Source organism: Hypanus sabinus, chromosome 8 (genome assembly GCF_030144855.1).
Source record: "Hypanus sabinus isolate sHypSab1 chromosome 8, sHypSab1.hap1, whole genome shotgun sequence".
In the NCBI taxonomy this organism is placed as follows: Eukaryota; Metazoa; Chordata; class Chondrichthyes; order Myliobatiformes; family Dasyatidae; genus Hypanus; species Hypanus sabinus.
This window is the reverse complement of record NC_082713.1, coordinates 38,552,464-38,565,318: the sequence shown is the minus strand read 5'-3', so window position 1 is coordinate 38,565,318 and position 12,855 is coordinate 38,552,464. Positions and strand designations below refer to the sequence as shown.

The window sequence follows — 12,855 nt, the reverse complement described above, 5'->3', positions numbered from 1 at the left end:
TTCTACCTTTAGTCAGTCATGCACTAATACTTCACCTACTCTTGATCTTTTAGAGGTTACCATCCCCCACACTTTTCCTTCCCCACCACTCTTTACTGCCTGCAATCCTCCATTCACATCGGAACTTTCAGCATCTTACAAAGTCATCTTAAATCTTTTCTGCTTAAACTATTCCCTTGCCAGTTCATTGCCTTTCCTAGATAGCCCCTGAAGATCCATTCAGTTACGTGTTCTTCAGACTCTCTCACTGAACACTCCCAGGTTTTCATGTTTCTTGTGACATTTTGTAACCCGAGGAAATGGCAATGCCAGTTGTTCACTTTTTATTTACAACCTGAGAAAATGTACAAACAAAACTGTCCTTTACAAAAATTGTATAACACATTGAGAACAAAGGAACCTGATGAGCAGTTAAAAGCATTTGTGCTTAGAAGCAAATATATAAGGGTTATTTTCCAGAAAAATATTTTTCCACACAATATACATAAATGTATTTACAAATATTCTGCATATCTGCAAACCTATACAGTTCTCTAGCGGTACGTCAGAGCTTTGTCAATACCAATCGTTAAACTCCAACTCAGTTCAATGACCTAAAATTGGAATCTTTCTGTACAGTTTTGTATCTTGCAGTTTGCATTCAGTTTGAGAAGTCTACGGATGCTCCTCTTTAATATCTTCACAGAAGAGGTCACTTCCATAAAACAAAATGAAGGCTGTTGATTAACAAAGATTTTGCATCCCAAGAGATATTGCACTGATCAAACTTACTAGGTCATTTGCAAAATTGTGAGTCCAAGGTTCATCCTTAGTTGGTGGTACTGTACCTGAGTGGCAGCCAGATACTGGCCTCCATTTCCAAAATTTGGCTCCACTGACTTCAATGCTACAAAATTTCAGAAGCAGGGTTCATCACACACTTGTTATGATGCATATATGTTTAGCACAAGCGATCGATGGGAAACTTCTACCTGCTGGTTTAATGAATTGAGAGCATCACTGAAAGATGCAAATTTCTGCTAATCACTAATATTAGTAACAATCTTGATGGAAATAAAATTTAATTTCTTACTTTATATTCCTAACTTTTCTTGTCAAATCAATGAATTTCAAAGGGCTGGTTTGGAGCAAATCATATTGTAGTAATTCACTTACGCCAGTGAGAGGGGAACAACAGAACAGTACCAAAAGTTCACATGTTGCAGCAAGGTTAAAATGAAGAAATATTACATTTTAAAAATTATTGTCTTTCACTAAATTTTTCAATATCTATTAACACAAAATATAATGTTAAAGGTTCCATGAAGACTAGTCAAGTTCCTTTGGTTGATGAATGTTACAGAGTCACAGCAGGGTATATTATCTGGTCAGCACTTAATGGCCCATGTGAATAAGGATTATTAGGTTGCTGTCCATACGCAGGAGCCATTACCAGTGTATGATCTGGTGGAATGCCATAGCTGAGATATTGTGCTGGTAGAAAAGGATTTCCTGTGGATTGGGAAGGAAGGAATTGTTGAGCCTGATGACATCCCACAACTGGGAAATTGGTAGGCATGTTCATGTACAGGTTGATACCATCTGTGCCCATAGAACAGATGTTGTTCTGTCGTCCCATAGAACTTCTTGTTGACGTTGTTGTGGTGCTGGAGGTGGAGTGGCGGGAAGGTGTTCTGATACCAGTTGGAGGAGGAATGGGCTCCAGTAATCGGCTCTGGGTGGGGGCATCCTGCTGGTTCTCCTCTGGCTTAGGCTTTAAGCATCGACAGCAGCAAATTGCAATGAATGAACCAACTATGACGAAGGCTACAAAAATGGAACCAACGATGAGGAATGGCAAGTACATAGGAACTGCAAAGGAAACATTAAAAATAAGTTACCATGCAGCACAAGATATTTTGCTATACAGAAAGAGGGTAGAGTTGCAACCTTAGTAACAGCTGTTAAACATATGAAATACCAGCAAATGTACATTCTCCGCAATAACATTCCACTGACCTCACTTGAATCACTGGAATTCCAGCCAGGCAGTGATTACTGCATTTGCATCCAATGCAACGGGGCAGAAATTGTGGGAAGACCTTAAAGTTCTTTAAAAACAAAATTACAACTTGGTACCTGAATTGCGCCATTGTGGAGAATCTTTCTTACCATTTCAGGTCAATGTCACCTAGGGATTTATTAATAAAAAGGGAAGCACTATACTGTAGTGCTAATGCAGAACAAAATGAGTTTCTGCAAATGGACGGACTGCACCAAGACGCAATTCAAACAGCAAGTTACACGTCTAAAGCAAAAAAGAACAATAACCAAATCTGAAATAAAAAGGAGAAAACAATGTCAGTTTTACGAGTCATTTGTAAGCATATGTAACAAATAAGGACACGCATTATGTATGACAAAAATTCCCCAAGTTTTAAGTTTTATTAACTGACAACTCATAAATTGAGTATAGCACATTATAGAAAATCCTGACTCGTAGCACTAGTAACCTGGCTTGAATCCTAATGTGCCAGTCCAAAATTTCTCTGCCACAATGCAAGCTCTCTCCAGTATCCTCCCACATCTAAAGAGGTATTGGTTATTAGATTAATCAGCTACTTAAATCACCTTCAACATTCCCTAACATTCTACGTTTCCATCACTTTGACTCTTAGTTGCAAATGAAATAATTTAGCACACAGCATCAGAGTACAGTCGGCCCTCTTTATCCATGGGGAGGGGGGATTGGTTCCGGGACCCCTCGCGGATACCAAAATTCACGGATGCTCAAGTCCCTTATTCAACCTGTCACAATCTGGTGGATCTTAGGACCCAGTGGAACCCCATACCTTATTTAACCTGGCTCAGTGAGCTCTGAATGCTCAGTGTTTCTGTTCACTGCAAATAATCACGATTGAAAATACAGTAAAGTGGAAAGTGATCGGAAAGAGGTGAAACGCCATCGGTCATTGGAAAAGTGTTAGGCTATAGTCGGTCAACGATCAGAACAACTTTAAAGAATATGGAAGAATTTGCCCCGATGAAAGCTACAATTATTATTAAGCAACGCAGTGGTTAAATTATTAGGTTTTGGGGTTTTGAGTTTTTGATCCTCCACATCAACCCGGCACGGTGGAGAGCGCACTCGGTAGCGATCTGTCCCGAGTCCCGAGAACTTCCGTTCCCGAGCCTGGCGCTAAAAATATGTTCTTAAGTGTTTTATATACATAGAAAGGTAAAAAATATACTATATACTAAGCAAACGATTGATTAACTGATGCTAAATAATACCAGATGTACCCCTTCCGACTTACTTAGTAAGAGAACTTCCGATTTTTTTCAATTCCGATGCACGATAACCTACGCACATTCTCCCATATACTTTAAATCATCTCTAGATTACTTATAATACCTAATACAATGTAAATGCTATGTAAAATGGTTGTTATACTGCATTGTTTAGGGAATAATGACAAGAAAAAAAAGTCTGCACATGCTCGAACAATAAGTGCTGGATTTCCGGGTTTTCGCGATTCGCGGTTGGTTGAATTCGCGCATGCGGATAAGGAGGGCAGACTGTACTGGTAAAGCAGTCTTAAGCAAGTCAGACTTAGGGACTGTGAAACAAATAACATAAGAAAAAGGAAAAAGATTGGATGGAGGAAGTGAAAGAAATAAAGAAAAAGATCTTAAAATCTCATTTAATAAAAATATTTGAATGATAATTAAATTCAGATAAAGAAAACTAAACATGCAAGTGTTGATTTTTTGTATCAGAGATCAACACGGTACTTATCACATGACATTCAAAAGTTGTGGGAGTGAAATGGATAAGATTTAACCGTAATGTGTTTAATTAGGTTTTATTCATGGAGAGAGGGCCACTATATTGCCTTCAATAATGCACCAACTTCCTGGAACTGGTTACGCAAGGTTAATGACAGAACTGCATTTCTTAAAGAAAAAATGTTGAATTTATTCATATAATCCACAATTCATATATTGGTATACGGCATGAGCCTGTACTAATTTTAGTTAAAGCTTTTGTTGCCAGTCCTTGCTACATGTTCAAATTAATTGCTCAAACTTCCGCTAAAGCCCCCCACCTTCCCCGTTCCTCATTCCTATTTCCTTCTTCACCTTATATCCTTACTTGACCATCACTTCCCTCTTCTTTCTTCCATGGAAATGTTCCCTCCAATCAGATTTCCCCTTCTCCAGCCTTGTATCTCTTTCACTAATCAACTTCCCAGCTCTTTTCTTCACCCCTCCCCTCTCCTTGTTTCATCTATCACCTTATGTTTCTTCCCCCTCTCTTCCCACTTTCTCATTCTGACTCCTCATCTCAGGTCCTGATGAAGGGTCTTGGCCCCAAATGTCAACTGTACTCTTTTCAATAAATACTGCCTGGCCCGCTGAGTTCCTCTAGCATGGGGGAGAATTTGTTGTCGATCCTCAAATTGGAGAACTCTTGAGGAAAAAAAAAGCTGATGTGGTAGATTTTAATCATCACAAATCAGCAAGTTGTTTTGTTATGTCTCCCATCTCGCTGTGAAAGGATGACACCTCTCTGTCCCTTTATTGGGGAGAGAGGGAGGGAGCCTATGTTGAATTGTCATGTGAATGATGTTTTTGTTGTACTGCCAATCGTGGTCTTTCTTGGGGGCTTTGCTATTAGTTGCTTGGTGTGTGGAGGGGGCTGACGCTTTTTGTTGAAGCAATTGGGGCGGGGGAAGGTCCATTGTTTTGCTGCTGCTTGTGTGTGTGAGAGGGGAAGTAGGTGGGATTTGGGGTTCTAACATTTTTCACTCTTTGGTGTACTCCTGCCTTCATGGCTGTCTGCAAAGAACAGAATTTAATGTTGTATATTGTATACATTTCTCTGATATTAAATGGAACTATTGAACTACATGCTTTTTCTTATCAAACTGCATTGAAAATTATTGTGATACCTGTCTCCTAAGAGTTCCTTTACCTTAAACTCCTTAATCAAATCGAGTTCATTACGCAACACCTAATCCAGAAATACTTTTTCCTTTCTGGGCTGAACCACAGGATCTTCTAAAAGCCAACTCAGACATTCTATAAATTCCTTCCACCCAGAGATCACAGGATCTTTGGTCAGGAAGTCCAGTTACAACCTACTTTTTTTCCATTGAAGTCCCCATAACCACTGTAAATTGCTTTTCTTACATCTTTTCTATACTCAGTTGTAACTTGCACCCCACACCCTGGGTACAATTCAGATGACCGAATCAAAAGATAGGGTATTTGTACCCTTGCAGTTTCTTAACTCCACCCACAAGAAATCTACACCTGATCCTATGTTACATGTTGCTAATGATTTCATTTCACTTTTTAATCAACACAACCACCCTATCCCCGCTGCCCAATAACTGGTCTTTTTGATAGGATGCGTATGCTTGGACGTTTAGCTCCCAGCTCTGATCTTCTTCCAGCCATGACTCTGTGATATTTACAACATATTTACCAATTTCTAACAGCACTATAAGCTCATCTACCTTGTTTTACATACACTTTGCATTCAAATACAACACTTAGTCCTCTATACACCATCCCTCTTCTCAAATTTGTCTGCACATTACCTGAAGTTAAATTCTTATGTCATTCTAAACTTCCCATTCTTTTTTCATTCTGGAGACTTCAGCGACCTCTCCTATGCTCTCCCTCCCTTTTGCTGTACCTATATTTTTCCCCAATGTGTTGAATCCATCTCATTATTTAAAGCAGTAGCCACAGCTCTAGTTAGCCCTAGTTTAGATTGACATGGTGGCATAGCAGTTAGTCTAACACTTTTACAACGCTAGTGAACCTGGTTCAGTCCTGCCACTGTCTGTAATGAGTTTATACATTCCCCTGTGACTGCGTGGGTTTTCACTGGGTCCTCCAGTTTCCACATTCCAAAGAATTGATAGGTTAATTGGTCACATAGATGTAATTGGTGGCACGAGCTCATGAGCAGGAAGGGCCTGTTACCATGCTGTATTTCTAAATAAGTAAATAGTAAATTAATTTAAAGTAAAAATTATTATCAGAGTAGATACATGCCACCACTAAAAACCTCAAGGTTCTTTTTCAGCAGGCACACTTATCAAACCTATAGAACAGTCATTGTAAACAGGAACTGTAAACAAACTGTGCAAATAAGTAACATGAAAATAACAAGATAAAGAGTCAAATGAGTGCAGTTATCACCTTTTGTTCAAAAACCTGATGGCCAAGGGGTAGTAACTGTTCTTGAACCTGGTGGTGTGAGTCCTGAGGCACCTGTACTTTCTATCTGAAGGCAGCAACAAGAAGAGAGCATGACCTGGGTGGTGAGGATCTTTGATGACAGATGGTGTTTTTCTATGCCAGTGTTTCATGTAGATGTGGTCAATGGTTTGGAGGGTTTTACCCGTGATGTACTGGGCTGAAACCACTACATTTTGTAGGTTTTCTGCTCAAAGGCAATGGTGCTCCCATACCAGAAAAATAATACAGCATGTCAGCACACTTTCCACCATACATCCATAGAAGATTGTCAGGTTTTTGATGTCATGCCGAATCACTACAATCTCCCGAGGAAGTAGAGATATTGTTGTGCTTTCTTCTCAATCATTATTTACATGATGAGTCCAGCACAGGTCCTCTGAGATAGTGGTGCCCAGGAATTTAAAGTTTCTGACCCTCTCCACCTCTGATCCTCTAATGATTACTGGCTCATGGACTTTTGGTTTGCCTCTCCTGAAGTCTACAATCAGTTCCTTAGTCTTGTTGACACTGAGTAAGAGGTTGTTGGTATTACACCCTCAGCCAAATAGGAGGTATGATTAGTAAATGTATGGAATACACAAATACCCATGGCATGTGGATAGCGACAAAGGTCGTATCCTGTTGCAGCCTTATATAGCAGTGTGAGGAGATGCATTCTGGGAAGTCAAATATGGGTAGGGTATATACAGTAATGGTAGAGCAGTAAAGAATGATGATGAACAAAGGGACTTTATGGATAATGTCCATAGTTTCTTTAAGCTGACAAAGGTATATAGACAATGAAGGCAGGTGGCCTGCTTTTCTTTTTTGGTCCAGATATAAAATGTGAAAATTGGAATGTTATGATGCAATACACTCATCAACCTACTCTTGGGAGTATTATGTGCACCATACTGTGTGGGGGATATGTGCTGAGGGGATTCACCAGTATATGAATTTGATTGTAAGACTTGAGTTATGGAAGTGAGTTATGAATGGGTTTGTTTTCCCTGGAGAGAAAGACACTGAGGGGTAACCTGATAGAGGGATATAAAATTGCTGGAGCTATAGATATGGTAGATAGTAAAACAAAAGCAGTATCATCAAAGATCCTCACCACCTAGGCCATACTCTCTTCTACTGCTGCCATCAGGTAGAAGGTACAAGCACCTCAGGATTCACAAGTTCAGAAACAGTTACTACCACCCAACCATTAGGCTCTTGAACAAAAGGAGTTAACTATACTCATTCTGCTTCTGGTGTTCCCAAAACCGATGGCCTCACTTACTGTTCTTCAGATTTGCTAAGTATGCCCGCAAAAATAGAATCTCAGGGTTGTGTGTGGTGACATGCATGTACTCTTGATAATAAATTTGACTTTGAACTTTGATAGTAAGAACCCTTTCCCCACAGTGGCTATAGTAACAAAAGCAAGGTGCTTAAGTATGCAGTTCAGTTCAATGACTTTGAGAGCAAGGTCAGCATTTATTGGCAAGCTAACATCTGCTTAATGGAAAATACCAGAAATTATTAAAGTTATGATTGCTGGATGCAGAAAAATGCAAGATTATCAGGCAACATTAAGATGGTGCAAATAAAGTTCTGGAGGAGTCCTTCAGGTCTGCCAGCATCTGTGGAGGCAACAGGACTTGCAGACCCTGGTTCAGGAGTGAGGGTTTAAAGGAGAGCCAGTATGGGTGCAGCATTTGGAGGAGCTGATGGGCAGAATGAGACAGATGGGGTGGGGGGGGGGGGAGGGGGGGAGACAGTGACAGAAGCCAAGAGTGATAAGTGGAGAGAACAAAGGGCTGCAGATTATGGAATTTGATAAGGACAGTTGTGAATGGAATCAGATAAGAGAGATGCTGGGCAGATGAAAACCATGGGGAGTGGGGAGGAGAGGGGAAAGAAGACCATCTGGGTGATAAGCAGACAGAGCTAGGTGGGGGAGGAGAATGAAAGGGGGTGCAGAGGATCTGAATGAGAAAGAATGAGAATTGATCACAAGGAGAAAGGAATAGAGAATAGAAATAGAAATTAGAAGATTCAATGTTTGTACAATTGGACTGTGGACTAACCAGGTGGAATATGCAGCGCTGTTACTCTAGTTTGTGTTTGGTTGCACCCAAGCAGTAGGGAAGGCTGAGGACAGATAGGGTGGGAATGGGGAGGAAGCTTGCAACCAGGTACTCAAGATCTAAAAGATATTTGACCACTTTATTGGAGATCTTTGAAGAATTAACATGTGCTCTGGATAAGGGGAACCATGTACATACTATATTTAAACTTTGATAAGGAATTTGATAACCATCAAATTGCTTCATGCGAGCAAGGTATCTCATTACACTCTGGGGTAAATGAACAAAAAATGAATCTGAATTGACGCAAGGTTATCATTATATTCATCTTTCTGCATCAAGTGACACCTACTGGAACACATTTAGTTATAGATGTCAGTGATAAAGGTACATATTTGTGAAGCCAGCCCACCCACCAGCACTGACAAATGGCTTATCAGTAAATACACTGCGAAATTATGCACAAAAATGTCAAAAAGTGGGAAAGAAAGAATGGTAACTGACACGGAATGAATCCTGCAGCAGTTCTATAAAGGAGAAAGATTAGTGGGCAATTCTTTTTATTAGGTCATTTCAATAACTAGGTTAAAAATTGCTCCATGGAGTCCAATTGCTATTGAACTTTATAACTAGTGTCCGCAAGCAGTTATAAACATCCTTTTGGAGGCTCCAAGAACCTAGTTTCATTTTCTTCTAACGTAATCTCCACTTGGCAGAAAGAGAGTTTGTTTTGGGTCTAGGGGAGTGTCCTGTTAGCCACTTGGTCAATGGAAGTTATTCATGTAAAGATATATATACACAGGCACAAATATACTGTATACTTTCCCCAGCACTTGTTGAATATCTTGGCAAAACCAAAAGCAGGCTGCTATATATTTTTTTGTCACTTAAGTTATTAAATATATATTTTAATATCAATAACAGTAGAAAAATAACATTGAGCCATTATATTTGAGCTATAGAAATGATTCATTTTAGAGTCAGTAGGATCATATGATGTGTTTTTTCACTGGAACTGTAAAGGCTACGAGAAAAATCAGAGATTTTCCAAAGTTCTGAAAAACTTTAAGAGGTTATGTAGTATGAGATAGTCTCCACTGGTTGGTGCCTTGAGAACAAAGCAGCATAGATGGAGGATTCTCAATGGAGATGTTTAGCTTCCTCTCAAAGAGGGGCATTCTTCCACGTAGATGGCAGATGCAACATGAAAAGCTTTATAACAAATGTCAATGGAGCTACAGATTGTAACAGTACAGAGTAGAAGTTCATACAGAAGAATATAGGAAGCAGGGTTGTCAGAATAACACTAGTCAGATAACACTGATCATTATACTTGCATATGATAATATACTTGCAAAAAAATTAGCAAAGAATGGAGAATAAATTAAACTGAAAATTATCTTCCCCTTATCTAAAGTTCAGTTATTCACTGTATCTGAACCATAGCTATCAAATGGTCTTGTGATTAATCAAAGATTGGAACAAATTAACTGATCATTTCTTGGACAAAAGCTGGAATTCCAACATGGCCAGATTCAACTAGTTTAGAGAAAACCTTCCAACATTCCCAATCCTAACTGCTACCTGCACATGGTTGTCTGATGGTAATAGAATCTTATTCTGTAAACTATTTCAACTGGTCAAGAACTAGAGGATATATAGAAAGTAAATGACAGAAGAGTTAAAGCCATCATAGGGAATTTTTTTTCAAACGATGAGGGATTAGGGTCTTGTGTGCGTGCATTGCCAGGTGTGGTGATAAAGCCATATTCAATTGTGAAATTCAAAAGAGAGCTGCATTAACAACTGAAAGGAAAAGAAAATCAAGACTATACCAGAAGGTAGGGAAGTGGAAATACTGGAGGGCATTTCCATCAAGGTAGTGCATGTGGCTTCCATACTGTAACCAGTCTGAGATTGGGAACTGCATTTTCTTCACCGCCAACACTCACACGGGAGTAATGACTAACTGAAAACATTTAAGATGCCATTTACAATAAAGCGATGCAGCATATCCAAGATACTTAAAATATACAATTATAGTGAAGATAATACTTTAATCTAATTCAACAGGTCCTCTGATTCTGGAGTTTAAAATATATAGTCACGATGCTGCTTTTAGAGTCCATAGTCTCCTAAGCAGCTAGACAAGCACCTAAATCACCACGCTCAGCCCAGATCAGAGTTAAATTCACTATACCTGAACCGTAGCTATCAAATGGTTTTATGATTGATTCGTGGGATAATGCTGGAAAACGGGTCTAGTGTTGATGGGTTGGCATAGTCATAGCAAAGACCAGTTTGTGTGTTATTTAACTCAATTATGTCTCCCAGAAGCAACAATTTAAACAAACTCTCCTTAAAGCGAGTACCTTAAAATGGAGTAATGAGAAAAAAGCAGATACACGGACAAATGGATAGGTAATAAGAGACACAATGGGCCTTATGGTCTCCGATACAGCAAGGAGAGGCTGATTTATTTTCCATTTGCATCAAAGGCACATGGTAACGAACAACTATAATCGGCTAGCCAACCGTACCGTATGGACCAAATCGGAGGCTGTGGTGGCCGATTATTGTGATGTTAGCCCGCATACTCCAAGGATTCGAATTTACTGCAGTTAAGTTGGTGTGGATTCTGTGTCACGTTAGTAAGGCACCTCTAAGGATACTCCAATTCACTTGTGGAGAGGGTCGTAAGAGAAGATGCTAACAGCAGAAAGTGAACTTACCGGATACCGACTGTCCGTGGGAGCCCGGTTCTTGGTGCGCACTGTTATCGTTGCTGCAAACGCCCTGGTCCAGTCGGTTGTCCAGGAGAGAGCAGCAATACCTGAGCCCGCAGGATCCGCAACACAAGGTGGCTTCCTGGCCGTCGTATCTCTCCGGACACTGGAAGCCCGCATGCCAGCTACCGTTACTGTCAGACCAGCCGTGGCAATACTCCCCCGAACCGGCGCAAGCACCGAGTAGCCTGTTCGCAAGGAAGAAAAGCAATGTTCCAAACCCAACAGCCCTCATTACTGAAACGTGTAAGGAGAACCACACGGTTCAAAGTAGTTTTACAGACGAAGAAAACGATACAAGTTTGCTTAAAGTATCAGTTCGCTTGACGAGATCCCTACTGGCACGTAACTTTCTTTTTCATTCGTTCCCCTTTTTTTCTGGTGTCCTGAACCTCAAACTCCGGACAATGAGGGACGAAGGGCAGGAGTCTTCATTTCTCGGTGTAAAATAGCCCTATTCATGGCGCTCGACTACTAAACTTTAGGCTGAGTGTTGCAACCAGTTTTCCATCTGCAAGTACGTCTTTCAGTCGGAAACAATGGGACAATTGCAATAAAATCCACCCCAGTAAAATGTCTGGGACGTGCAGTTTTCAAATACTAAAGCACTCATGAAACATTGCCCACCTCCCATTCGTCTTTGGCTCGCTATTCTGTGAAACGGAAAAAAAATCTTTCACTTAAACTCTGGTAGGTGGATCCTTATAGGCTCGACCCGCTGTATTCCTTCACCAATCCTGCTTCCAAATACCAGCGAGGGGCCGCCTTCAAGGGTTTGTGCTCCGCCTCTTGTCCATAGCCCCCAGCTTGATCCCCACATGGAATGGGACCCTGTTTAAACAGACAATTAGAGGATCTCTATATCGTAATATATCGATAAATTGAAAGCAAAGTGCAGTGAGGTTCATTGCAGACCAGAGTGAGATGGTTCACAGGAGGTGCCAGGACTGTTATTTGCAAGCCTCGTAGTAATCTGTGAACTGATGTGCTTTAAGTAAAACCTCGTATTTAAAATGGAAGATGGGAAATTATCAGTATACAGCACATGGGGAAATAAGTTAAATGCGACTAAACCTTTGGCAAACACATCGCCTGATTTGACTGACAACAGAACGATGGAATGCGAATTAATAATTTATGAATGCAAATTAATTCCGCTCTTTGCTATTTTTCACAGAGGAACCCAGTCATTCAAACTAAAATGGTCGAAGTGCGTTGAATCCACGTTAACAGAAATTGTCGGCATGGTTCCAGGTGTTTTACCTTGGAGAGGTGTCGTTTCATCGGTGCCAGACACTCTCATTACCAGGAATCACAGGGAAGTTCGATTAGAGTGGGTCAATCTATTTGAAAAGTTGGAGATAAAATGAAAAGTACAGATTTCTTTGCCTTGTTTTATTTGATCCCAAAGGACTTTTAGTCTCGGGATGAAAGAAACTACAACAAATCTTGCTGTCTTCGGTTTACTCACGTGGAATCCAAGATCTCGAGGATGTAAAATACAAATATGCTCTGATTCTTAGGATTTAGAAAGACGTTTTTATTTTGCGTATTAAAGTGCTGATTTATTTTTTTAAATTCGAGATGGTGAAATCCGATATGAAGATATAATTTGTTTTACACGTCTATATTTACAAACGCGCATGAATGAAATATTTCAACGTCGACTTTAGTGCTGGAAGTCGGAGCTATACAGGATGAAAAGATCCCGAGTTGAGCTGAGTGTTCTCGCTGATAGTTTATTGGTGCTAGGC

At 40.1% G+C, this 12,855-nt stretch overlaps 1 protein-coding gene across 1 annotated transcript; it reads right to left on the bottom strand.

Annotated features, from left to right (window-relative positions):
* Nucleotides 1-306: 306 nt before the first annotated feature.
* shisa2a (shisa family member 2a) lies at nucleotides 307-11,775 on the bottom strand. The gene is made up of 2 exons (XM_059976973.1): nucleotides 11,048-11,775; nucleotides 307-1,851 (listed from the first exon to the last, which is right to left on the bottom strand). The coding sequence occupies exons 1-2, from the start codon at nucleotides 11,334-11,336 to the stop codon at nucleotides 1,337-1,339; spliced, it is 804 nt and encodes a 267-aa protein (XP_059832956.1). The 5' UTR covers nucleotides 11,337-11,775; the 3' UTR covers nucleotides 307-1,336.
* Between the last annotated feature and the right edge of the window lie 1,080 nt (nucleotides 11,776-12,855).